At 34.5% G+C, this 26,319-nt stretch overlaps 4 protein-coding genes, 1 non-coding gene and 1 pseudogene across 8 annotated transcripts; 2 read left to right on the top strand and 4 right to left on the bottom strand.

Annotated features, from left to right (window-relative positions):
* Window positions 1-1,300: 1,300 nt before the first annotated feature.
* On the bottom strand, window positions 1,301-3,556 carry LOC18593839 (protein ULTRAPETALA 1-like). Of its 2 annotated transcripts, none has more exons than XM_088808461.1 (3): window positions 3,385-3,556; window positions 2,473-2,794; window positions 1,301-1,475 (listed from the first exon to the last, which is right to left on the bottom strand). In XM_088808461.1, exons 1-3 carry the CDS (start codon window positions 3,551-3,553, stop codon window positions 1,301-1,303), a joined length of 666 nt encoding a protein of 221 aa, XP_088664587.1. In that variant the 5' UTR covers window positions 3,554-3,556. The 2 variants fall into 2 exon arrangements, with proteins under 2 accessions (XP_088664587.1, XP_017979709.1); XM_018124220.2 differs by having other exon boundaries at window positions 2,473-2,788; window positions 3,382-3,553.
* A 5,062-nt stretch (window positions 3,557-8,618) lies between these two features.
* Window positions 8,619-14,027, top strand: LOC18593838 (uncharacterized). Its single transcript, XM_088808171.1, is given in 15 exon segments — window positions 8,619-8,900; window positions 9,201-9,454; window positions 10,210-10,323; window positions 10,613-10,723; window positions 10,818-10,880; window positions 10,973-11,086; window positions 11,163-11,312; window positions 11,819-11,896; window positions 11,966-12,187; window positions 12,276-12,362; window positions 12,525-12,644; window positions 13,003-13,095; window positions 13,232-13,292; window positions 13,295-13,465; window positions 13,660-14,027. Coding segments are annotated over 13 exon segments (1,500 nt in total). The 5' UTR covers window positions 8,619-8,900; window positions 9,201-9,337; the 3' UTR covers window position 13,465; window positions 13,660-14,027.
* Window positions 14,028-14,752: 725 nt separating this feature from the next.
* On the bottom strand, window positions 14,753-14,825 carry TRNAF-GAA (transfer RNA phenylalanine (anticodon GAA)). The gene has a single exon. It is a non-coding gene; the product is annotated as a tRNA-Phe (tRNA).
* A 452-nt stretch (window positions 14,826-15,277) lies between these two features.
* Window positions 15,278-18,664, top strand: LOC18593837 (uncharacterized). Of its 2 annotated transcripts, none has more exons than XM_018125045.2 (7): window positions 15,278-15,841; window positions 16,370-16,447; window positions 17,214-17,248; window positions 17,354-17,409; window positions 17,693-17,791; window positions 17,978-18,051; window positions 18,210-18,664. In XM_018125045.2, exons 1-6 carry the CDS (start codon window positions 15,416-15,418, stop codon window positions 18,034-18,036), a joined length of 753 nt encoding a protein of 250 aa, XP_017980534.2. In that variant the 5' UTR covers window positions 15,278-15,415; the 3' UTR covers window positions 18,037-18,051; window positions 18,210-18,664. The 2 variants fall into 2 exon arrangements, with proteins under 2 accessions (XP_017980534.2, XP_007021288.3); XM_007021226.3 differs by having other exon boundaries at window positions 15,281-15,841; window positions 18,213-18,664.
* A 2,335-nt stretch (window positions 18,665-20,999) lies between these two features.
* Window positions 21,000-22,451, bottom strand: LOC18593835 (uncharacterized). The gene is made up of 5 exons (XM_018125058.2): window positions 22,327-22,451; window positions 21,770-21,962; window positions 21,573-21,643; window positions 21,360-21,452; window positions 21,000-21,236 (listed from the first exon to the last, which is right to left on the bottom strand). The coding sequence occupies exons 2-5, from the start codon at window positions 21,894-21,896 to the stop codon at window positions 21,219-21,221; spliced, it is 309 nt and encodes a 102-aa protein (XP_017980547.1). The 5' UTR covers window positions 21,897-21,962; window positions 22,327-22,451; the 3' UTR covers window positions 21,000-21,218.
* On the bottom strand, window positions 22,358-26,145 carry LOC18593834 (putative disease resistance protein At1g61300; annotated as a pseudogene). Its single transcript, XR_016027475.1, has 2 exons — window positions 25,848-26,145; window positions 22,358-25,303 (listed from the first exon to the last, which is right to left on the bottom strand). The product of XR_016027475.1 is annotated as a putative disease resistance protein At1g61300 (transcript).
* Window positions 26,146-26,319: the final 174 nt, after the last annotated feature.

The raw sequence follows: 26,319 nt of genomic DNA, 5'->3' as shown, positions 1-26,319 counted from the left end.
TAAGACATCTCTTTGCGTTAATTTTGATGTTCATGATCATGAGTTGCTGTGGTCCTGTTGGTAGGTTTCCTCTTTGCTGTTCTCTGGTAAACATACAAGTGACCAAATATAAAGATTTTTTGAATTTTGAATGATGCTAAATGTAATGGTTGGGTGTGCTAATCACAGATGTATAGTGGAAAGCTTAAGAATAGTTGTCATGTGCCTTAATTGTTCAATTTCAGTTGTTTGTGTGCGGTCACATGTATGTCAACTATGGATCATTGGGGATACGGCTTTGAAAGAAAGAAAGAGCGAGCTTTGGCTTTAATAGATTGGCTGTTTATCAAATAATATTCTTGCAGACCAAACCAGACCAGTAGGTCAAAATTTAATTCAATTTAACATCAAAGATAAGTGATGGAATCAGTAAAAGTGGAATGATGAGAGGTTTTATTCAAAACCATGCAATGAAAGAGTGGTGGGATAGCTTAACCACTAAAAAGTTTTTCTATCTTTCTACCAAAAGCATTGCTGAATCTGTGTCCTAAACACTTTAGAACCACTACTGAAAAACTCTCCAGTTGTGATTTGTCATTAGGAAAAGAGAGGGAGGCAACCCCGATCAACTCTCAAGGAATCAGAGAAAATGTTTGATGATTGATCCGATGAGTGAACTGTACACGCCCTATGTCACGATCCACACCAACTTGAAAAGGTATTGTTTGTTTGGACCCATGGCTTCACAGGTTTATCCTAAACAAATATCTCAAAAGTTGAAGACGGTGTGAGCACTTAAATACCCTGTTGTGCTCTAATACACAACCGATTGTGATTCACGGCTCCTTTTTGGGACCATGACAGTGTACATCTGTTTTTAGTTTTTTTTTTTGAAAAGCACATTCTGTTTTTAGTTGCAGGTGCAACTACTGACAGTTATTCTCAGCTGAGTTCTGGCTAATGCCAGAGTCAAGAGAGAAAAGAAAGCTAGGAAAAAGATCTAAAATCAAACTTGTAGCAACATAAAGAAACAAGCAGCAGCAAAGGAAACTACTTTATTAGCAACCGAAGCTAAAAATGTCTTTAAACTGAGGTGGGACTAAAGTGCCAATTCATAGCATTGCCCACTAGCAAAGTAAAACCTTAGTCCAGCCTGCTAAGATGTAAGAATTATTCTAAAGAAAACATATAAACAGCAAAGTCATTACAATCCTAAAACAAACATCCCAATAGAACTTCAAAGAACTCTAAATAGTCCTTTTTCCTTTGCTGCTTCCGAAATGAGAGTTTGATAAGAGCATAGAAAGGATGTTTTCCAAGCTCAAGGCTCTGCATTTTTCATGAAATCAACGCAAGTGCGGCACTTGCAATCCAGAAAGCGGCAGTTGAGGCACCCGAAACACACACAAGTAGTACAACCTTTGCAAATTGGAGTTTGAGGACAGCCTCTGCAGCGTTTCCGACCTGCCCGCTCTTCTTCAGTTTGGCAGTTGATCCTGAAAGCAAATGAACCAACAAATGCAAAGCTATTAGGAATTTGGCTAACTGGAAATGGACTATGTGATATGTTTCAGGTTCATATTTAGATATTAATTCAAAACTATAATATACTAAACAGAACGGTCAGAAGTTACAGATAGAATGTATATTGATTTCCTGTAATTGTTCATGCATAAAAGGGAAATGTAACATGGTTGATGCTTCAGTGTCAACTCTCTGATGGTTTGTATCAGAAAACACTTAAGCAAGCAAAGTTTGGTTTACCAAATAACTTCTTTCAGGCAGACCTCTCAAACTCTAGCTTGTCATACCGATAATGAACAAAAAGACTGTTAAACAAGCATGGACCACTCCGATCTTGGCTAGCTAAATGACAAGGTAAAGCTCAATCAAATTACATTGGGATATACATTTTCTATCAAGTTTCAGTCAATTTGACAGCAGAAAACCAGCTACAGGTTACTGATATTTATTTCAGACTAAAAGGTTTAAAGTTAATAAAAAAAATCATTGTCTATATAGAAGACTCGAGAGTTAAAGAAGTTTTCTGGTGGATTTTCACTATGCCACTATGTTTTGTTTATTTAAAATAAACCAGAAAATCTACAATCCTAAAGTGGCTGATCAAATCATAGCCATGCTGCAAATCATTTACAAACCAAGTTTCCTTTTAATCTATAATAAGAAAGAAATCTAATATTAGTTATCATACAAGAGCAGAACCAAGATCATGCCTGCTATTATATCCTGGCCATACTAGAGCTACATGGCCAATAAAGTAACTTACACCAACAGGAATAATATGACAGAAAAATGAACAGGTCCAGGGCCTTGCAGTGGGTGTTTATGAATGTTATGTCTCTTTTCTGACTCTTTCTGACAGATAAAACTTATTTAGATAAAATACTCTATAAGATCAGATTTTAATTATGACAGTAAAATTTGTTTATAGTTTTCTTTCTAATTTAGACCGCAACTGATGTTGAAACTTACTTTTCATATGGCCAGTTCTCACAACTCCACCTTCTGGTAATCAAAGCATCATGGTAATTCCTGCATTCCTCTTCAGTCCGGAGACGAAACCTGCGTTCTTTCTTACACTTTGAGCAACTAATGAACTCATCCCGATGACAAAGGCGCTTAGGTTGCAACCCACTTGCTCCATTTGATGCATGCTTGTAATATTTCAGGAGAACAGTTCTGCACAAGGGAACCTTCTTGTCGTTCAGGACTACCCAAATGTGGTTCTTCCATTTCCTCGTTCCTTCTTTTCCAGAATGCTTTCCAAAGTCATAGGGACTCAGTTTGTCTTGTTATCAAGAGTTGCCATCCATTGGTTAGAAAAAAAGACATGGGGAAGAGGTGCAACTCAACGGCTCAAGTACTAAATTAATGCACAATTTTGTATAGAAAAGAACAAAGAAACCACAACTTGAAGCTCTGGTTAATCTCCAAGTTCTAATCAATCAGGCTTAAAGTAATTAACTTGCTTTAATACTATAGAGTAGAAAACAAAAAGAAAGAAAGAATCATGGGATTTTTCCATTGATTAACAGCTATGATTTTGAGAAATTCAATTTCATGAAAAGTACCTAGAAACATTTCCAGCATATCTTGTACTATATATGTTAAAGCTGCATGACATTGATAGATATAGGTGAACCATTTAGTACATGCAATGCAAGGACTTCACCAATGAAAGTTATTACTCAAAGAACCTATAGGTCTGCCAATGATTTTCATGTATAAAATATAAATGAAGACACAATTGAATAAATGAACATCAATGTGGTGAAAACATGAAGTTGCATTAAGAAACAAAATTAAAGTAAAGAACTCTGTAGTTATTCATTAACAACTCAGGCAAAAAGGAAGAAGAAGAAGGAAATAGTAGTGATTTACCTCCACAAGTCGGTGTGCATTCGCAGGATATGAGAAATCGGCCATTAGAGAAAACCCTAAGCTTCCCTACGGTATCACCATATTTCTTGCTTGTGCAGCCAACCTTAACCTCAATGTAATTGGATCCTTTCTTGAATCCTTCCATGCTTTTCAACTCTTGGTCAGCCAGCATGTTTGACACACTGAAAGAGAACCCTAAACACCACTGTCAGGAAATATTGGAAACACAAAGTACAAAGAAAAAAGCTTAAAAGATTTTGTCAGCTGACAGGAAATTGAAAGGAACCAATGTCGGGATATATTAATGTAGATTTTGATGTTAGGAAGCAAAGGGTATTTAAAGGATTCTAGCAAGAGAAAGGGTATACATATATATATATATATATATATATATATATATATGTATGTATAACTATGTGTCCTATACCTTAAACGAAGACATGCAAGGTCCAGAGGGTATCAAACTCTGGTTATGGTAAAGAAACAGAAACTCACTCATCAAGGACATGTCAACAAGCATGCAAGAAAGCCAAAGCGTGGAAAAGATGGGGCAGAGAGAGAGAATTGAAGTTGGCCAAAGGAAGATTGACAAATGTTAAAACTCTGTAGTTGCATGAAGTGACGCAAAAAAAGTATAGCAGTAGCATGTACACATATATACATATACACGTATTCGAATTATCTAAATTCTATTTTATTCTTCACATTTGAGATAAGTTAAATCATTATTTGATAAATTTTTGTTAACTTCAATTTCGATCCTTGTGAATGAATTGTTTTTCATGAAAAATTAGCAACAATGTTTAAGAAACCAATTTTCTAAAGATTTATGGCATTAAAAAACAAGATTTAAGTTTATTATGATAATGAACATAATCTAAGGGGAAAAACTACTATTGCAAAGAAATAATATATATGTATATATATATATATATATATATATATATATATTATAATACTAAGGTTCAATAGAGATGAATGGACTCTATACTCAAGAGTTTGATATGTAATAAGACTTTAATAAAAAAAACAGGAACTTAGGGGAAAATTAGATGAAAAACCCATTGATCCTTGTATTTCTAATTGTTATAATTCAAACCCCAAAACATTTATATTTGGAATTGCATAACCTACAAAATATCAGAGAAGAAATGCAGGGAAATTTAATTTGTTGTCAATATATCAAGAAATTATTTAAGGGTCAAATATTGTGACATAAAAAATAAATAAATATATTGCATCATACATAATACTTCTTTGTTAAAAATTTTATTTTACAACAAAGTAGAATCATGGTACCCAAAATGCACATAGATATCATTCTTTTACAAACAATGAGTAGATCCTTTCATTTCTCTAAGGTTATTGTCCACAACACTTGAATACATTATATATATTCAATTTGGTTAAGAAATTGATAGATCCCTTTTTTATATAATAACATGGATTATTATCCTATCAGATGATGTAAAAGGGACATGATAGATCTTTCTAAACCTTTTTATTCATAATAAATTAGGGAAAAAATGCTACAAAATTAAAAAAAAAACCCTATATATGTTACATCTCAATCATCAAGTCATCATTTAATATAAGCACGGATGGTCAATTGTCACTCAAGATCTATGTTTTCTAAGAATTTATCATTTGCAAATATGAAAAAATAAACAGTTAAATAACTTAACACATATCTAGATAAATTAAGAGGTAGATATGATAAATTAAGAGGTAGTACTTATGAGTAAATGGTGAATAAGAAAATCTAGCACCAAATTTTTCAACAAATCAAAATACAAAACTTGATTGTAACATATGTTAGAAATTAAATTTGCAATTAAATAACAGCATTCATATTGAGAAATCTCACAAAATGATAGTCATTACAGAACTTTGAATATAGATCATGAAAATAACATTGAAGAAATGGAAAGGTTACCTTATGTTGATCTTCGATAGGAATCTTGCTCCGGAGCTCCCTATATATTGTAAAACTTAATCGAATTTTTATTCTATCTGAGCAATGGAGTCAGTGATAGTGCTTCGAATTTATAAGCAAACTAATCAATTGATATATCTGTAAATAAATTTAAAATTGGAATCTTATCTGTCAAATCAATCTATACAGATATGAAAATTCACCCTAAATGGACCTAAATATTATGTCATTTACTCGGTTGCCTTAGTATAGAATCTACCAAATAAGAAATGTGGTAGGTGAAAAGCGTGACGTCACTGAGTACGTTGTAGACAGAATGCATTCTACTACATGTCAACGTATTTTTTCATGAAACAAATGCATGTACAGAGTAAAGGTATTAAAATTGATAGATACGAGTGATATACTTTCTATTTCGAAATTCAAAATCTAATTAATTTGATTTGTTCTAACAAAAGCTTAAATAAGTTGCTATTGACCAATCCATTGCTTATATATTGTATGTTGTTCAACTCTAATGATGATTGATAATATCTGTGAATGCTTTGAATAAAACAAACTCATAATAAGTCTCATTCAAATAAATACAAAAGCAATAGATTAATTTGGTTATTAATGCTACCTAATGAATTTTAAAAGAGTTTGTCTTTATCATGAAAAAGGAAAATAAATAATTTGTCTAGTAGAATTTAATTTGGAGTTTTCTTATGTGATCAATGAATTTACAGATTAAAAAAAGGAGTAGCAATTTAACTTAGGATTGTTTGTAAATCCGATTTGATTTAGTTTAAGCTTAAAGTTAATGTGTATGTGTATATACATACGTGTCATTGGCCAACTTTTTCAACCTAACAAAAAAAGTGCTTATTAAATAAAAAAAAATCCTTACATATAAGTTCAAAATCTATTTCATCTTTTAGTAATGTGCGATTTGTGATATTTTATTTTACCAAATTGTGTAATGCCTTCATTTCACTAACTCTTTTACTTATAAAAGAAAGGGATTTATCTTAATTCTAACTTATCTCGACCCTAATATGTCTAGTAGGAGTTCCATATCAATGAAGAGTTGAGTAAAGTCTGATACCACTTGTCATGAACTCATATTTTTAACCTAAAAGACATTCCTATTAGGTGAAGAAATGCCCTTATTTATAAGATTAAGATCAGACTTTGATACCACTAGTTTAAGCTCACATTTTCAACCTAAGAGACATTTTTTATTAGGTGAAGGAATGCCTTAATTCATAAGGCCAAAACTCATCCTATCTCTTAATGATGTGAAATCCGTTGCACTGGTTCTTTCACTCATTAAGGAGAGAGACTCACATTAGTTCATGTCTACATCAATTGTGGTATCTTTCATGAGAGAATTCTACGATTTTGGTAGGTTATGATACCACTTGTCTCTACTATAGTATATTTCATAAAAAAGTATTATATTAATAAAAGTTTGGATAGACTCTGATACCATTTGTCATATATCTACATTTACAATTGAAAAACATGTTTATAAGTTCTGATATCATTTATTTCAACTCTAATATATTTCATGAAAGAGTCTTATATTAATGAAGATTTGACTAGGCTTTGATACCACTTATCATAGATTTACATTTACAACTAAAATATATATTTATCTCGACTCTAGTATCTCTCATGAAAGGATCCTACACTAGTGAAAGTTTGAGTAGGTTTTGATACCACTTGTCATAAATTTACATCTACAACCAACAAACATGTTTATTAGGTGAAAGAAAGCCCATATATAAATATCCAAAACTCATCACATCTTTTATTAATGTGGAATCAATAATATTTTATCTCATCCAATTGTGTAACGCTTTCATTGCATAACTCTTTCACTTGTAAAGGAGAGAAACCTATCTTGATTTAGATTTATTTCGACCCATGTAAATGAAAAGTTTGGTAAGTTTTGACACCACTTGTAATGGGCTCATATTTTCAACCTAAAAAATGTACTTATTAGGCAGAGGAAGAAAGCTCTTACACATAAATCCAAGGCTTTTCTTATCTTTTTATTGATGTGAGGTTTGTGACATCATATTCGTACATTACATTAAAAGTTTCAAAGAAAGTAAGTATAGTATTTTAATCATGTTCTGGGTAAGTAAAAGAGGTATGTAAGGGAATTTTAGAAAACTTATAAGTTTAGACACTACACATTTTATCATTTTGGTGTTTTAGAGAAATGGATAATAATATACTTGAATCACACATCGAACAGTTAGAGGATCTTGAAAATTTTATAAACACGTTGTACATTAACAAGTTAACTTTTTGAATAAAGAGTAATAGTCTCATGACATGTGTAAACAAACACACATATATTTAAAAAATTATTAAATATTAAATTACTATATAATACATGCATGTATATGAAACTTTAGTTGTAAAAGTAGAAATTGAAGGAGAAAAATAATTGCATGTTAATAATAGCAATCCTAGAGTGGTGCCCCCGCTTTGAGTGGTTTTCACTTTTTTCAAATATTTATTATAAAAAATAATTTTAAATTACATAATATTATAAATAAATTTAATAATAATAAAAGCGTAATTTTAAACTTGAAAATACTATAGTTTTTTTTAAAAAATAAAATTATTATAAATAATAATAGTAATAATAAATTAAAGATAATTATTTCAAAATATTGATTTTAAAAATCTTATTCATGCTTTGTTGTTAGAGCAAAATTTTTTATTTAAGTAATTTTTAATTTTTGAAAATATTTAATCTTTTTATATCTTAATATATGATGATATTAATATAATAATATTTTGTTAATTATATTGATTCTAATGACGAAGCAAAATTAAAATTGAGACAATGTAATATATTGAAAGTAATTAATTATTCATAATCTACATAATTTATATTATAAAATTATTAAAATAAAATGAATATAAATACACTTATTAAAATTTTTAATTTTAATGATAAAATTTTATGAATTATCTTTAATTTTAATTATCACTTTTAATCTTACATTTTTATAAGTATTTAAAATTAACCCACCTTGTGAAAATAATCTTGGGATCCCCAATAATTTTGCTAAGTGATTATTAAATTTTATTCAATTAATTATTTTATTTTTATTCTTACCCCTTTTATAAAAGTAATTTCATAAATTTAATTCATGCAAAGTTGATCCCGGCTGGGCTTTGGGTGGATCCAGCCCACCTTTTCTTGGATTTGTAACCAATAAAACGACGTAGTTTTGGTCTTCGTATAAAATCTTAACCTAACAGCCAACCCGTTTCTCTCTTCTTCTTCTCCTACTGAGCCTACAGGCCAAAGCCCTTTTCTCCTCTCTCCTCTCTCCTCTCCTCGGTGCCCGGCGCCGTTGCCTTCGCCGGCCTAGGCCTTTCCGACGACGGCTCTCTCTTTCCTTCCCTTTCCTCTTTTCTTCTCTTCTCCCTTCCTTGTGCCGCCAGTTTCCTGTCTTTCTTCTTCTCGGGGTGCAAAGTCTCCTTCACTCTTAAAACTGCATAAATACCTCGAAATCTATCCTATCCGTATCACCCACCTCTCTCTCTCTTCTCTAAGAATCCATTAATTCAGGTAATTTAATTCAATAATTGTCATTTAATTTTAGTGTTGTTTGTATTCTTTATGCATTCATGTTCCTTTCGTCTGCAACAATGTGCTCTGAAAAATAAATAATCTTAGCTGAATTGAATCTGTAATCGATTTATTTTGTATTTAATGATTATTTTTAATTCTTCCAAAACGTGTTAGATTTAGTTTTAAAATCATTGGTGATTTTGAAGGGATTAGATAGAGTCTAGCTTCACATTATTGGATTATGAGTTATTGGGAGCTAAAAACTCTGTTTCTTTTGTTTTTTGTAATCCTGTACAGGTGTCATTACCCTGTAGAGGGACAATTTTAATATTTGTTATATATTATCCTATTTTATCTTACTAAAAAACTTGAAAAGAAAATCTTAAAAGGAAGATCGGTGAACACGCTGAAATAACTACACTAACTCGTTGAAGATGTTGGTCTTATCCTGCGCTACACCTGTTTATACTACGCACTCTCTCAAATCTTCAATACCCAAGCCTACAGCAATTCGTTCAAGCTTTAATTGTGACCACCCCTTTGTCCCAGAGGTATTCGTATTCCCAGAAACTCTGCTTTCTTTCTCGAAATGTTTATTTTAGTTGCTGAAAATGAAAATGAACAAGAAGCAGTTAAAAAACACAGTAGAAGGCCACCCTTTTGGATCATGGGAACCATTTATATGTGAAAATACAAGAACCCATTGTTGCAAATATGTAAACAGTTAAAGTTCTTTGCTTTATTTATGAGAAATGAAGAAACTTTGTTAGGCTTTGGTTTTCCTAAGGAAACAGTAAAAAAAAATTGGTTTGTTAAAAACCCATTATGGGACCAAGTTAGTTCCTTTTGGTTGTCTGTTAAGGAATTTTAAGGAACTTTATTTTCAGTTTTAAACTGAAAGACTTAATTCAAGAAACAGTGTAAAGAGCATTCAACGTTGAATCTTTTGAATTCTCAGTCCGGTTTATGAGATAATATGGGAATGTAGAGAACTAAACTGCTTTTACTGGGCAATCAAACAGAGCTTGTAACTTGTTGCTTGCTAATAAGATACACGGTCAAGTATTCATAGAGATTGAAGTGTTAGCACAAATTCCTAGTTTTGATTGCTAGGGAGGTAGCCTATCTTTTGTATCAAGCTTTGAAAGCTTTATTGGAAATATCAACAATGATGTAAATTCCCTTTCATTTGCTATAAGCACTGAAGTATTCATGGACTTTGATGTGTCAGCACTAGTTCAAGTTTTGATCGCTGTAAAATTGGTAGTGCTAACACCTAGAGTTGCTTTATTTATCTGCACTGCAGGTTGCAAAAGTTGTGGATTCATTGTACTCGGAATTCAGAGCTGTGGACAATTTGGTAGCTTGCAATTCCTCTCGTGTTCTCAAAGCTTTTCAAAATGCTCGGGTTGGATCTCATGTAAGCACACGTTTTATTCAAAGTGGCTGAATACCTCCCCTGGCTTTCATGTTTCTTATACATGTTCCCTGCAGTTGAGAAACCATATCTTGCTTAAATGTGTTATTAAACATATCTTTAAGGCATCTTTTGCTCACACACTCACACACACAAGTGGGAGCATACAGTGTAGATCCATGTATATGCATGGCATGTTATAATGTGCATATTTATCTGTAAAAGCAATCATCCCTTTAGTTAACCTGTTAATAATGCTGGAGGCATGGTGCTATGCTTATTTTGTAACCAGCACTTTGCTGGGTGTACTGGCTATGGTCATGATGAAGCTGGGGGACGAGAAGCACTTGACCAAGCATTTGCAGAAATTGTAGGGGCTGAGTCAGCAATAGTGCGTTCTCAGGTCTGTTAGATGTTGCCATTGTATCTTTGGATATTATGAGTTCTTAATAGTTGCCACTAATTCTTGTTAATCCTCTTGGCTCTTTTGCCACCAGTTCTTCTCAGGTACTCATGCTATCACTTGTGCACTGTTTGCTTTTCTAAGGCCAGGGGATGAGGTAAGCTATCTTGGCTAATTATCTTGGTAGTTTATGATGTTCAATAGCTGCTTTTCCAATCAGAATATGGTCTGCATTAATTTTATTGTCAGCTTTTGGCAGTGGCTGGTGCTCCTTATGACACCTTAGAGGAAGTTATTGGAAAGAGGGATTCTCATGGACTGGGCTCCCTGAAAGATTTTGGAGTGATGTATCGGGAACTTCCTGTATGTTGCTAATAACCATTCAGAATAAGTTTCAGCTTCTGGTTGTGAATGTTTTCTCAGATTGATGTTCTTACAGCTTGCTGAAGATGGTGGACTTGACTGGGATGCACTTGCAGGTGCTTTGAGACCTCACACGAAATGTGCACTCATACAAAGGTCATGTGGTTATTCATGGCGTCGCAGTTTAAGTGTAAATGAGATAGGGAGGGCAATAAAGATAATCAAGGTAATCTTTTTATGTTCAGAGAAAATGATGGAAACTCTATTGAATTTGTCATTGAAGTGACCTTATTGCAGCAATAAAATCTCTGAAGGTCTAGGCTTGAATATGTAGTCCTCTGCATTCCATGGTTTTTGCTTGGCTTGATCATTGAAAGCTTGGTTTCTTGTGGTGACAACTGGAATCTGGACAAAATAAAGTTGCAACTTACATTTTTCCTATTTAAAATATTCAGATCATTTGAATCACTGTTAAGTTGTGTTGTTATTGCTTTGCATGGAATATTAATTTTAGTTCATTAATGTATTTATTCGTTATTCACTTCTGTCTGAAAGGGGTAAATAGGAAGTAAAATGTATAGAAAGAAGAGTTATGGGATATTATCTTGAAACTTCTTTACACACTACTTTCTTGTTTTTTACTAATGCAAATAACCATGTCTGTTTTTCTTAGTAGTTTCGTACTCATAATATTTTCACCCGGTTAATGTTCTATCTCATTTGTATGAACAGATGCAGAACCCTAACTGCTTGGTCATGGTGGATAACTGCTATGGTGAATTTGTGGAAAGCATTGAACCTCCAATGGTGGTAGGTGGAATATTTCACATTGCCTTTTTTTCTGGAGAAGGTCAAATGGTTTCATTAATGGTGGGGCAGGGTGCAGATTTGATTGCAGGAAGTTTGATAAAGAATCCTGGTGGAACTATTGCACCATGTGGTGGATATGTTGCGGGGAGAAAACAGTGGGTTGATGCTGCAGCAGCTCGTCTCTCAGCACCTGGCCTGGGGGTTGACTGTGGCTCAGCCCCTGGTGATATTATGCGAGCCTTTTTCCAGGGTTTGTTCCTGGCACCACAAATGGTTGGTGAGGCAATTAAGGTACATGCCGAAAGTTCTTAGCCCCCCAACCTTTCTTTTTTTGCCCCCACCATGTGGCAATGAAGCACATATGTTTCTTTAATTCCAGGGAACCTTTCTGGTTTCTGAAGTTATGGCTTCTGAAGGGTATAAGGTGCAGCCACTTCCTCGTGTCCCCCGTCATGATACAGTACAGGTTTACTATCTGTCTGTTCCTTGTTTGGCTAATTATTCAAAGAAATGAGATAGGAGATGATCTGTTATAAGAGTATCATTCTAATCAGTTCATCAATATTTTCTTCTTGCCAAGTGTTTTCTACAAAACGGTGAAGCAATGTGGAAATGCTTTTGTTTTCAGGCAGTGCAGCTAGGAAGCCGTGAACTTCTCCTTGCTTTCTGTGAAGCTGTGCAAAGAAGCTCCCCAGTAGGTTCATTCACTAAACCAGTTGCGGGTACAACTCCAGGATATGCATCAGAGGTCTGCTCATATTTTATTTTCACCTTTATCTTGTCATGAATTTGGAACAAATCTTTTGGTTGCAATTCCCTAAATCAATGTATGAGTTTGCTGATACTATAAGGTGCAAATATCATATCTGAATACCTCATGAATCCATGTGGATCACGTATAGAATAACTCAATTTCAAGAGTTTGGTATACAATTTTGTCAATTTGATTATTTCTGTCTTCAAACCTCTAATTTATCATTTAAGAGTTCAGTAAATCTGGATAACATTTAAAAGGCCCGTGGACTGCGTGAAATTGAAATTATCCCAGCTATAAAAATTGGCTATCTTTTTACCACTTTTAGAGAATGTCTCATACCGTTTATCAGGTTATCTTTGCGGATGGAACCTTCATTGATGGGAGTACAAGTGAACTCTCTTGTGATGGACCATTAAGAGAACCATTTGCTGTGTATTGCCAGGTTTGTATTTCAAGGATTTCAATGTCCATGCTTGGTCTGAAATAATTGTTACCACAACTGAAAAAGGGAAATTTATCAGATAATATGTTTGTATGTGCATCCTAAATCATAATGTTGTTTGAATTGTCTAATATAGGGTGGTACCCACTGGACTCAATGGGGATTAGTTCTGGGCGATGTTCTGAAATCTCTCAGATATGAAATCTAATTTTGATCAATACGGAAGCAGAAGTGTTTCATCGATATTCATCAAAGGGCATATGCTTTTCTACAATTGGCATTGGAGTTTGTACATTTGCGGCATTATTAGGACAGTTGTTGTCTTTGCTTAAGCATGGAATCAAAGCTTGGTCAATCTGGACCTTTTGAGGTATATGAACAGCAATCTTTTCATTTTTCACCATCTTACTGTGTGTGTTTGTTTCTTATTTACAACAGCATATTGAATTGCTATAGGAGTTATGAAAGCATTTCCAAACATTTCTAAAACTTGTAACAACCGCTATCCTTTGAGCTGATTTCACGATAGCCTCATGAAGAAACTGATCTCCCTTTTCTGGATAGGTTTATGGCTCACTATCAGCCGGAATATCTAATCGAAGTGCTAGGGGAAACCGAGAAAAATTCTGGATGCTGCATCAGGAGATGGATGCTGGACAAACTTTAAATGTTTCACATGAAAGTCCATGGATGTTTAGTTACAGGAAAACAACGGATGTGAAGATAAAATTTGAGAGATGGTATTGAAAATTTTTTCCATGACAAGATTATTCATTGATATTCTAGTTTTTGCGCCACACTAGACTTATCATACACGGATGAGACCATGCTGTATTTTGCCAAATTTTCACAGTTTCATATTTTGGTAACGTTGGAGCAGTGTTAAATTGTTAACTAAGAAAGCCTCATAGGAGAATGGAAAGGCAATTACATAGGAGGAAAAGAAAGGAATTATGGCCTGCATGAGTTGCTAGAGAACTAAAAAGCTAGAACATGCTTAATTTAGTAATTAGATAATATTCATATAATCACAATAATATATATATATATATATATTAAATTCAATGTTTTTTTAAAAAATAATATCTTGATAAATTAATTTTTTATTAATTAATAAATAAATTAATAAATTAATAATTTATCGATTAAATAATTAATCAATACATGTATTAAGTTCAATGTTTTGAAAAAAAATAAAAAATATTTTTTGAATTAATTTTTTATTAATTAATAAATTTGTTTTGATTAATATAAAAATTATTAATTGATGAACAAATTAATAAATTATTAATTTATCGACTAAATAATTAATCAATACATGCATTAAGTTCAATATTTTCAAAAAAATAAAAAATACTTTTTAAAATAATTAATCAATACATGTATAAGTTCAATATTTTGAAAAAAAATAAATTCAATATTTTGTTAATTAATTAATCAATACATGTATTAAGCCTATTGTTTTGAAAAGAAATAAATTCAAATTTTTTTAATAAATTTATTTTAATTAATGTAAAAATTTTTAATACATTTATTAAGTTCAATGTTTTAAAAAATAAATTAAATGTTTTGTTAATAAATTTATTTTAATTAATGTTTAATAAAATGAAAGAAGAAGACTATTTAAAAGGAACAGAAAAGAATGAATAGAAAATAATGCGGTGAGCGTGGATCGAACACGCGACCTTCAGATCTTCAGTCTGACGCTCTCCCAACTGAGCTATCCCCGCTTCTGCTGGTAATAACTTTATGACTATTATAATTATAGAATTATTTGCAATAAGAAGAAAAGGTTTTGCAAGGGTAAGATGAAGTAAAGCACTCTTCCACGGCCAAGAAAACTCTCAGCAAATGGTTTCATGTTTTGCTGGTGGCTGTTATCTTTTGATAACTAGATACTACTATGCAAGTTTAACTTCAAATTATTAAAAGGGCAGTGAATGACAGTGATTCCACTAACCTAAAAGATGTATAGGATTTTACAGTAGAGTACTGCCAAAAATTACTATTGCACTGGAATTACAATTATTGGTCAAAATTCCAGCTAAAAAGATTAAAAAAAATTATTGGTCCGTTAGATTCTATTCCTAAGTTTCAAGTCATGAAAGTACAGCAGCCAGAAGCTAAGTTCTGTCTAAGATATCATCAAACTGGATATCAACAGAATGCACACGTGGCACACTTCCAAAGGATAATGGAAAGTAGCAGAAATTAGAAAACTAGCCCAAAACGTCCAATGAAAGAAAAATCTAGCTAGTATTATTAAGCCATGAAAGTCTCAGTACACAATCCAAAACCTGTTCTTCCCTAAAACTTGCCAATGACAACACTTTTTCCAATGTCCCTTACCTTCTCACCCTTCAGTTTATCAAATGAAGAGTTTTCTGGGAAACCCTTTTGCTGTTACTGTCTAAAAGGACCCAAAGTTGCTTCTTTGCGGCAAAAAAGGTTCAAGTTGGGAGCTTTCAGGAGGCAAAGATGGAGTTGTGGGGAAGTGGGTAGGAGCAAAGATGGCACTTTTGTGAAAGAAGAAGGGTGGAAGAGGAATGAAAGAGTTGTTTTGGTGCGGTTTAATCAAGGTTTTGGGTTTAATGGTGGTGGTGGCAGTGGAGGTGGTGGTGGTGGTGGGAAAATTGATAGTAACACTGCTAGGCTTCTGGGAAATATTGCTGTGGCTATTGGGTTGACTTATCTTTCAATGACTGGTCAGCTTGGCTGGGTTTTAGATGCTATTGTCTCCATTTGGGTATTAATCTCTCTGTCTCATTATATGTATGCATGTGAAATTTAGCTTATTATTGTTTTCTTGGCATGAATCATATGTATGCAGTGTTGGAGATATAATTAGGGTAATGAGCAGAACCATAATTCCCCTTCTTCCTGGTTTTGTTTGCCCAATGTCCGGATGCTCTGGTTGGGCATTTCTATTCAAAGATCAAATTATTGTTAATATTTTACTTGTTTCAGGGTGCTTTATAGTTGGGCTTGATAAATTGCCTGCATTTCTTTTACTTGTTATATGATAACTATAGTTATCTTCTTTTGCCTTGCATTTTTACTCAATTTAAGGTCAGAAGTTGTTCTTATATACCGATTTTCTTGTTGTGCTTAAAACTTGTAGCATTAGCTGGTATGTAAAGTATCACCATTTGTCTTGCGAAACCATCTTGGATATAGTATTGCTTTTTCTTTTTTATATCAGTTAAATATAGCATTGTTGATACTGACATTAGAAATTGTAGTTGCATCTAATGACTGATATCTTCATTTTCAGCTCCTTGCAGTTCTCATACCTATTGTAGGTTTGGGAGCCTTCCTCTGGTGGGCAGGCCGAGATATTGTTCAAAGCAGTGTGAGGCCTCTTTAACTTTTGGTTCCCTGTTCAGTTTATAACACCCTGGTTTCTTCAATTGTCTTTCTGTGGGTTTTTTACATCCTCCACCTTAGAAGTTGCAAGATCAACTAATATTTGAACGGCTACTTTCTATAGCTTAAAGCAATAGAACATGTCTGTCTAAATCAATGGTTGAAGTCTTCTAGTTGCATATCTTAGTTGATGTGGTCAGTAGCTTCTGCAACAGTTCAAATCTTTTCATTCGTGCTTATGAAATTCTATAAATGTGTGTTATTGAGAGATGGTCTGAACACATTGGTTTGAAATGATTGATGAGGTTTTCCATTAACCTCCGTCCATGCACTTATTTTGGTTTTCTTCCAAAAATTAATGGAAAATAGTGCGTCAAGGGTCTGAATCATGACAAACTGGTACTAAACAATGCAACCTCATTAAACTGGGTAATGGAAAACGAAAAAACAAATGGAGCTGGTGGCCCTTTGAAATATTTAAGGGAGGATCAAGAGCACATTGTGAATAACTTTCCCTCGTAAATGAGTTCTAGTAACAAAGTTCTCATCATGTGCTGCTGTAGGCAGCGTCTGTGCATGTATGTGCTGTTATGATGTTTAGGTTAGACACTCACTTTCTGTGCTCATAAGTATCAAATATCTTCCTGTTTTGTTTTCTGAGAGCAGCTCTGTTTTACTTGGTGTTCTTTATAATGTGAAGGAATATATGGAAATTTGTTTACTAGTGACTGTAGTATCTGATTTCTTTGCAGTGCCCAAACTGCGGAAATGATTTTCAGATTTTCAAGTAAGTGCAACGAACAGCTCTAAGCTGACCTTGCTAACTTATGGGAAGTTTATGAGATTGTTTTGTAATTCATCTGACAAGGACAGTAATGATGATTTGTTGCAGGTCTTTTCTAAATGATGAGTTGCAGCTGTGCCCTTACTGCAGTCAGCCATTTTCAGGTGAAACTTTGATTTACCAATTTCAGTTGAAGTTAGAACTGGCAATCTACAAAAATCATTTGACACTCTAATCTTTTCATACACCACTATTCAATTGGATATGGTGGTTAAGATTTTATGTTTATTGATACGTTTTGGCTTATAGACTCATGAACATGTCTCCATAGAGTAGGCAGGAAGGATAATCTGGCTAAAGCTGTCTAGCTTTTCTCTGTTGCATTTGTTACTTTGAGTAGGATCCACATTCTTTTCATGTGTTTTTGACAATTTGGGTTCATTGCAGTGGTGGATGACAAATTTGTCAAGGAACCTGTAAAGTTCTCCAACCAAACTTCAAAAGCAGAACAAGCATTCAATGGCTTCTCTCCTGGATTCAAGAAAGGTTCCCTCTTTAACACCTGCTGCCATTTTTGCGTTTCAGAATCTTTGTTATTTTTTAGAGGATTTAGTATTAACTGTCACAAATGGTGTTGTTATAAATGGACATCTACCATTTAAGGATAAGATAAGCATTTCAGTCTAAGTTCGCCAATTTATGAATTCTGAGTATCTTGCATGGTTTGTGCAGGAAAGGATTCTTCAGCTGCGGTTGTTGATGTTGAAGCAGAAGTCAAAGATGCAGACTGAGGGCTATCATACATGGTTAAGAACTTAAATAAATAGTTTACTTTGAGCTTTTGGTACCTAGCCAGGGAAGAAAGAAAATTTTTAAGTTCTCGATATCTTTATCGTTTGATAGATAATTTGCTAATGCTTCATCATAATTTCATGTTAAGGATCTTTTCTTTGTTTCCTTTCAGCAGAAATACATGTTGCTGCAAAATAGGTGCAATCTTGCCCGAGTTAAACAACAACTTATGCATATTAATACATCTTTACACTACCATCCTGGAGATGACTGCAGTAAAGAGAATTCATGAATCATCATGCTGTTGATGAAGACCAAGAATGTGACATGGCAAATGTTCCATGAATTTTGACAAAAAATGTGGCATAACACTTGTACTTTCTTCTTTCGTTTCTAAGTAAAAGGCGAACGGATAGCTTGCTTATGTTACTGCACAGCTAGCTCTAGCATGACTCTGTATATAATCTGTTGTCACCTACCATCTTTTTCTTCTTCCATCCTCTTCTTATTAATTGAGCCTTTAAGAATGAACTAATAAACCAATTTGATTTGTAAGAAGGGTGTTGTTTGAACTATCAATGGTTCAACCTGCTGAGAGAGCAACTAATAAAACAAGCTTTTAGCAAATGTTCAGCTTTGACTCTTTGATGATTGGATTTCGCACTGTCCATTAGTATCTTTTCATGCTGATTACAAATAACTTTTTGCATGTTCAGTTGGTGTTAAAATTTGGCAATGGTTTTTATTGTCCTGGACTCTCTTTGGACAAGTTTTAAGATCCAAAACATGGTATAAACTTATGAAAGTAGTAGAGATTATTCTTGCTTTGGTTGGATGATTTCCAAATAAATTTTCTCATTGTGCTTCAAGTAGAGAAGGTAGAAACACACCATAGCCAAGTAGCCATGCGACACTGCCATGATTTATAAATGGAGTAACCCCAGAAAGTGCACAAAACTGTTCATGCTGATGGCTTAGAACTAGTACATTAAGAAGACAGGTGATGAAGCCCATGAACACTGACATTGAAAGGGCTGCCAGAACTGCCCTAGCCCCTAGGAGGCCCCAAATTGCTTGGTTTTGAAGAAAATGAATCTAGATCAATTTATTTTGCAGACAATCAGTGCAAAGTTTTGAGCACTTTAGTTAGCAACCCCCTGCTGCAGTGTATTTCTCCTGAATTCCAAGTCCAACGTTAAAATGACAAAAGGTATCAAACATAAGTATAAGATTAACTCCACAATGTCGCCATCAACACATGAAATTCCCAGGGTAGCAGTTGAAATTATTACACCCTGTGAATCTACTTAGCAGCTTCCTCGTTTTTCCTTTTTGTTGAAGAAAGACCAGAATTCTCTCTCTCCTGCTCACCTTTTCCTTCAATTCAACATTTCCTTTTATTTTATATTAAAGCAGCTTTAAGGGAAGTGACCACGAAACCTCTGGGATGACTTGCATTGACTTTCCCACTTTTAAATACACTGGGTCAGGATTAGTGTTTCTCAAAGAGATCAGCTACTGCTAAGATTCTATTTTCTTGAGCTTTCCTTCTTTTACAAATTTAACCAAGATCTTTTGAGAACAAAAGTACTAGATCAGTTAGACCAGGCGATGTACACTATCTACTCTTTTGCCATGTTCTTTAGAATCTAACCATATATGACTTCTTTGTCTGTGTCCCATTTTTCTTTTTCTGTCATTTCCTTTTCTTTGGCTTGGTAATTAGGATGCTAATAGTCAAGAGTGATTAAAGAAGGAAGAATAGTACCAGGAACTTTTCTTTGTTTGATACATATATCTACTTCCAACAATCCCTAATTTCATGTTAATAATATTTCTGATTTTTCCTTCTCTTATAGTGAGTTTTCTTTCCCATAACATCTGCGCAAGGAGCAAAGGGAGCAACTTCAGAATCGACTAGCAGCACAACTTCATTAACTTTTCATACTTGGAACCAGCATGGCAACATTCTCAAAGACACTAGAAGCAGAGGACTTAAAGAAAGGTTTATTGATCCCTTCTAGTTTCATGGACACCCTTTCCAGAGATGGTAAAAAATTTTATATGCATGCAGTTGATAAAGCTGGACAAGCTTGGAAATTTCCATGCTTCATTGAGCAAAGTGGTTCTCTTGAATTTGTTGGCCGTAAAGATGCCAGAGCAAACCCATCTGCTATTTCTGTTCGTTGGCGTGCATTTATTCACCAGAAAGATGCTAGAGTTGGTGATACGGTTTTCCTTCACCAGGTATCCATGGATGACAACCGTATGGAGATGCAGTTGAGAATTGAAGTGAAGAAAAAAATAAAATTGTTTGGTGTGGATCTGTGGGCTGTGGTTTAGTGTGACTGAGCAAGCAAATGCTACATATAAAAGAAACATAGACAAGGTGCTATCTGTATATACTGTTTTTTCTTTTGTCCTAATCCAAATGCATGTAAATTTTTCCTATCCATGTTATTTATGTTAACATTTTTAATTTGATACCTAGCTAAAAATTATTTCATCAAAAGGGTTCTTTCTCTTACACTACATGTTCAGGAAAGGGTAGGGAGGGAGAAGAAATGGAGGGAAAGGAAGAGGGGGGGAAGGAGAGGATAAAGTTCTTGTTTGAATTGCTTAAAAAAGGAATGGAAAAGGAATGAGTGAGGTACATTGCCAACCTAAAATGTTTATTTTGATCAAGCAGAGAAGAGGAAAAGAAAGGACAACAGACCATAGTCTTTTACACTTGTATACATACCTATAAAATACTAACAACACTTTCAAGATTTCATAAACTAGCAATTCAGACCTTTTAACATTCAAATTTAACATAATTCGAGTTTTAATCCAATTCCATGAAGATATGAATCCTGCTGTTTGCAGTTTTCTTCTGAGTTCCACCATTAAACAGGTCTTAAGCCTGAAGATTCAGGCATCTACAGACTACAGATGCAGCATAGGATGAAAACAACCACAATAGAAACTATCATTATCATCTTTTTTATTTCTTTTGGTGATATGACCACAAGAGAAATTAAAAGAAGTGCTAACAGTCACCACCATTATTCTGAAGAGTCATGTACATGACCAAAACTGCTTAAAACTAGACCATTACATACAAATAGGAAGACATTCTCACCATGTATGCTAATTAACTTACTTCCTCTTATATATTCAGACCATGTAGAGCTGAGGCCTATGGCTGTCCAACCTTCTGCATAAAGAGAAAAGCAAGCTAGAACTAGTTTAAGAGGTTTTTTTTGAATTTATACTCAAAAATTTGAATTTTAAGGTAACAAAAAATAAGTAAAAGGGGTTAAAAGAAAGAATTGACTACCTCTTCCTCCTTCCCTTCCTTCTTGCCTCCAGTGAAATACTTATAACCTCCATAAAGGAGCAAACCCCACCCTGTTAAAGAAACAATCACAAACTGCAACAAATAGAAGATATAAGAATCATACAAAAAGTGAAAATTTAAGCATTTTAAAGAATTGGGTTTGAAACAAAAAAACAAATTAAACAAATTAATACAAAAAAAAAAAAAACTCACATGCTCTTCTTTCCATCTAGATGGGTTCATGGGGTCTTGCCAAAAATTCACCTTTGGAGGTCCATGATGGTCTGCAACACAACCCAATCATCAAAAAAACTTAAATTTCTATTTTTTTTATTGAATTAACATAAAAAATACGATTTTTGTTATCATTGATACAAAATGATGATGGAAGTGTGAGAGTGGAGTACTACCGCCACCGCTGGCGAGGCCCCTCCTGTGGATGAGGGAGGCAGCTTGAGGAGTTGCATAAGCAGACTTAGGTGAGGAAAGCCGTGCCAGATTGGCGGCCTGGCGAGCCCTGGTGGTCCAAACTGACATGGTTTCGGTGCTGGCTGCTCTGTTTCTTGAAGTGATTCTGAGAGTGTTTATGGAAGTGCATAAAAACTACAAGGGAAGTGGAAATGACACAACTCTAAACTGTTCAATTGCATGAAATGACTGAATCACCCTTTAAGTAATGTGTTTATCATTATTATTATTTTTAGATTATTTTAAGTAATAAATAAGATAGAAGAGATCAAATATTTCTAGTTCAATTTACAAAGCCATAGAGATGTTTGCAGTCAATCACAAGAGATCAAATAATCTACAGAAAGAACAGAAAAGGCAAACAGATTCCTAAATGTAACTATGCAACCCAAATTTCAGATAGAGAAAGTCATGCAAGAACCACATCAAACTATACTCTTAAGATTCAGGTGCAACCAAAGATGTTGCAGCTTTCCAGGAAAAGCAAGAGGTTAATTACCTGTCTGAGAGTGTGTCCAGGCACTTTCTAATCAAAAGCTCTTGTAACAAACAAAGGGTGAAAGGACATCCTTAGCAATGGGGTCGTCCCATTGCACTGATTCCCACCATTCTCTAGGCCATATGCACAGTTCTTTGAGGGAGGGAGGAGGGGATGGCTGCCCATTATCAAGCAAGGGGAGAAACAAAGGGATCCTCTTTAGTTTAGGACATCCTGTTATCCAAAGATATTGAAGAGAATCTGCACGAATCATAGCTCCACTCCTACAAAAGCTTTTCAGTTCTGGTAAGCAGATCAACCACAATTCTTTTAGTTTGGGAAGCATGAATGTTGTTTCGTCGGCACCCTTTCCTTCTCCTCCTTCAGATGCTATTATTTCCTCCATTTTTTCACAAGCTCTAGCTTTGATTTCCTCTAAGTTTTGGAGGCCCTGCAACAGCTCAACTGTGAACAACTTCTTCATCCTTGAACATTCTCCCAAAATAAATATCTTAAGAGAAGAGAAGATGGCAGGCGGTGTTGGAGGGCAAGAAGCAGATACAACTGCTACACTTACTCTAACAAGTTCAAGCAAGTTGCACAATTCCTTCAGCAATAGCAGCTCAATGCTATGAAGTGAGTTGCAAGACGATAATGATAAGTCAAGCACACACTCTATCCCTTCACACTCACTAATATAGCATCTCTTCATCTCATTTGCTTTACGGAACAAAGGGATATTACTCAAGCTTATCAGACCATGGCACTTCCTAATATTCAGAGACTCAAGGTCATCTGGCAGTGCTACATGATCTTCTTTCCCCATCTCACAATTTATAAAATTTATCTCTTTATAATATTCAGGTTTCTCAAAATACTTGATTAAGTTGTAATCTACTTTGGGAGGCCAAAGTGATCCCACTCCAAGCACATAATTAATAGGCCATTGACCCGGTAGAGACTTGGCGTATTTCTGAAAGCCTTGCCAGTCATAGAACAAACCTGCAAAAGTCTCCAGCTTCCTCAATTTGGCTACATCCTTACCTCTTAAACACAATGTGGTTGTCAAGTATTGGAGATGGGAAAGCTTAGGTAGTATTCCCTTCAGTAGCTCCTTTAGACTCTCTGAATATAAACCAAGATATGTGAGGTGTATTGACATTTCTATGCCATGGGGGACCTCTTCAATAGCTGTATTAAAGAGGTCTAACCTTCTCAATGCTCTGAGCTTTGCCAAAGAAGGCACATCTCTTAACTTGACACAACCTCGTAGTATAAGGGAAACAAGGTTTTCCAAGTTGGAGATGCAACTGGGGGGATCCAAAATGCCAGTATAAGACAGATCTAGAACTTGTAGCCCACACGTGCTCAAAGAAAGATTCTGAAATCCTCTTTGTTCCACCATTTTCTTGCAGCAGCAAAGTTGACAAGAAGCAGCATTTTGGTGATATGTCCTGGGGAATTTCTGATATCGAATTACGCATCAAAGAAACCTTGTCAAGATCCCCTGTCCATTCATTCTCACCCGGTACTTCAGTCAATTGCGTTCCAGCTTTCACCATGAATCGAGGACCAATCTTTTGATGGACAATGCCATGTCTCTCAAAACATCATGCATCTTTACTCCTTCCTCCTGAAACAAACTCTGAGTTTGACACCTCTCTAATAAACAATGGTTTTCGAGCTTATTTAAAATACAATGCCCTTGATCATACATGATCTGTCTACTCTCGCATTCATCAATGAGTTTCTCATCTATCCACTTTTCTACTAATTCTCTCCTTTTAATTGCATAATCCTCAGGATATAATGAGCAATACAGAAAGCAATTTTGGATTCTCGAATCTCCCAAACATTCATAACTAAATATCAAACACTCGAATATTTCGGTTTCTAATCCTTTCACACTTTTCAAACGTCCACATAATTCATTTAGTGCATTCCTCCACTCCCGGACATCATCCACCCCCTTCATGCTACCGGCTATTGTAACAATGGCAAGCAGCAAACCTCCGCACTGCTGAACAATGAGCTTCACTATTTCTTCTAAAGCTGGAACCTGTAGAACACTACGCCCTACTTGATTCAAGAATAAGTTCAAGGACTCCTCCTCTAAAAGAGGTTGCATTCGGAGCACCTTACAACCCATGGACAAACAAACATCAATTAACCTGCTAGTGATTACCAATTTGCTTCCATTCTGTAATGTTGGTTCAGGGATTCCCAAGTCCAATAAAGAAAACCATTTCTAAACATCATCTAAGATCAACACATATTTCTCTGCCTTCAAGATATTCATCAGTTTGGTTGCTCGTTCCAATTCATCTTCAGGAAGACATCGACTCAAACCCCGAGCAATATCTTATTGTAACTTGATAACATTGAGTTCTTTGGATACGGTGACCCAAATCACTTTATCAAACCGAGTCTCCTTCAACAACTGATTGTTGATATGCTTCATGACCGTAGTTTTCCCTATTCCACCCATTCCACATACTGCAATCATTCCAACCTCGTCCCCATTCAAGTATCTCCAAATTTGTTCTTTCACTCTAGTTTCACCTTCTAAATCCGTTGTCTGCAATGTCACTCCAGTGGCTGGAGGGCGATCAATTGCCAAACCATCAGGGAAATTGCCTTGTTCATAAATTTCCTTCACTTCTGCAGTTTTCCTGTGAACTAATTTTCCTAGGCGAGCACGTGAGAAGTATGACACGACATGGAGCTTCTGTTCAATCTTCTGCAACTCATCATTCATCCTTTGCACATCACCAAGCCATTTCTCCACTTCTTTCTTTGCCACTCTCCTACGACGAACCTCTACTTCCAGTCTTGATTCTATATCTTGCTTTCTGATATTCAGATCATTCAATCTTCTTCTAAGATCAGTCACACGTTCTTCAAGTTTCATGTGATTATCCAAGTATATGCAAGTGGGTGCCCCTATGCACTTGATCACTTCAACGATTAGCCCAACCAGCTCCATATAAGCTACCTCCTGTGATGCAAAACCAATGTAAATGGAAATGTTTACCTGACTTGCAATGTTTCAAGTATGGAACAAAGACAAAACAAGCAAAGCCAAGTAAATTGGCAAGTAAATCAAACATTTCTAAGATGATTGGTTTACATTTATGCTATCCTTGTTCTTGTTGTTCCTCCTCTCAACAAACCTATATTATAATCAACGTTACTTAGTGTTTTATACTCTATGTAAATCTAGTTAATTTCCACAGTTAATTACGTACCTTCGTATATATGTACTCGCTTTTATCATGTCATGTCATCAATCTTAATATTTTTACGTTTTTGAAATTAAATAAAATTCAAATTAAATTCATCCACGTGTAATTAATTATTTTTATGTACATATTTTCACAAGAAAATCTGCATTAATTCACCCACAAATTAAAATTTATACTTATATACATGAAATGTTGCTATAATGCAAGACTGTAAAGAAAATGCCCAGAGAGAAAAGGAAAATCAAGAGTAAGTAAGCAGTTTACCAAGTCTTGTAGGTTGATATTCCAGCAGTTTACCAAGTCTTGTAGGTTGATATTCCAGCAGTCCTCCAAAGAGGTTGGTTGAGGGAGAAGCAAAAGCCAAGAAGAAAGCAAGTAGCAGGTGTTTTTAATTTTCCTTACCAAATCCTAATCTTCTGTGAGAAAAAGAATGAATTATGGATCAAAAGAAATCAACAGTGGGCAAGTCAATGCAAGTGGTTGCCCGGCAACTGTCATGCTATCAAAGAAGAAATGTGGAGGGAAGAAAAGTATAGTATGATTGATTGGGTTATCATTTTTCAAAAGGAAGTTGTAATTAGGGAAGAAAAAAATATGCCTAAGAGTACACAATTTCAATACTCCAAATTTATTACTGTTGATTGAATGGTAGTTCGGTTAGTTCGATTGAATATTATTTAAAATTTTATCGTCATTAATTTAACCACGCTCATTTCCAAGTTAATCGAACCATTTTATCTGAATTTATTCAATTAATTTTATTAATTTG

This window comes from Theobroma cacao, chromosome 7 (assembly GCF_053813885.1).
Source record: "Theobroma cacao isolate CCN51 chromosome 7, ASM5381388v1, whole genome shotgun sequence".
In the NCBI taxonomy this organism is placed as follows: domain Eukaryota; kingdom Viridiplantae; phylum Streptophyta; class Magnoliopsida; order Malvales; family Malvaceae; genus Theobroma; species Theobroma cacao.
The sequence above is the reverse complement of the archived record's forward strand: the minus strand, read 5'-3'. Positions and strand labels throughout refer to the sequence as shown.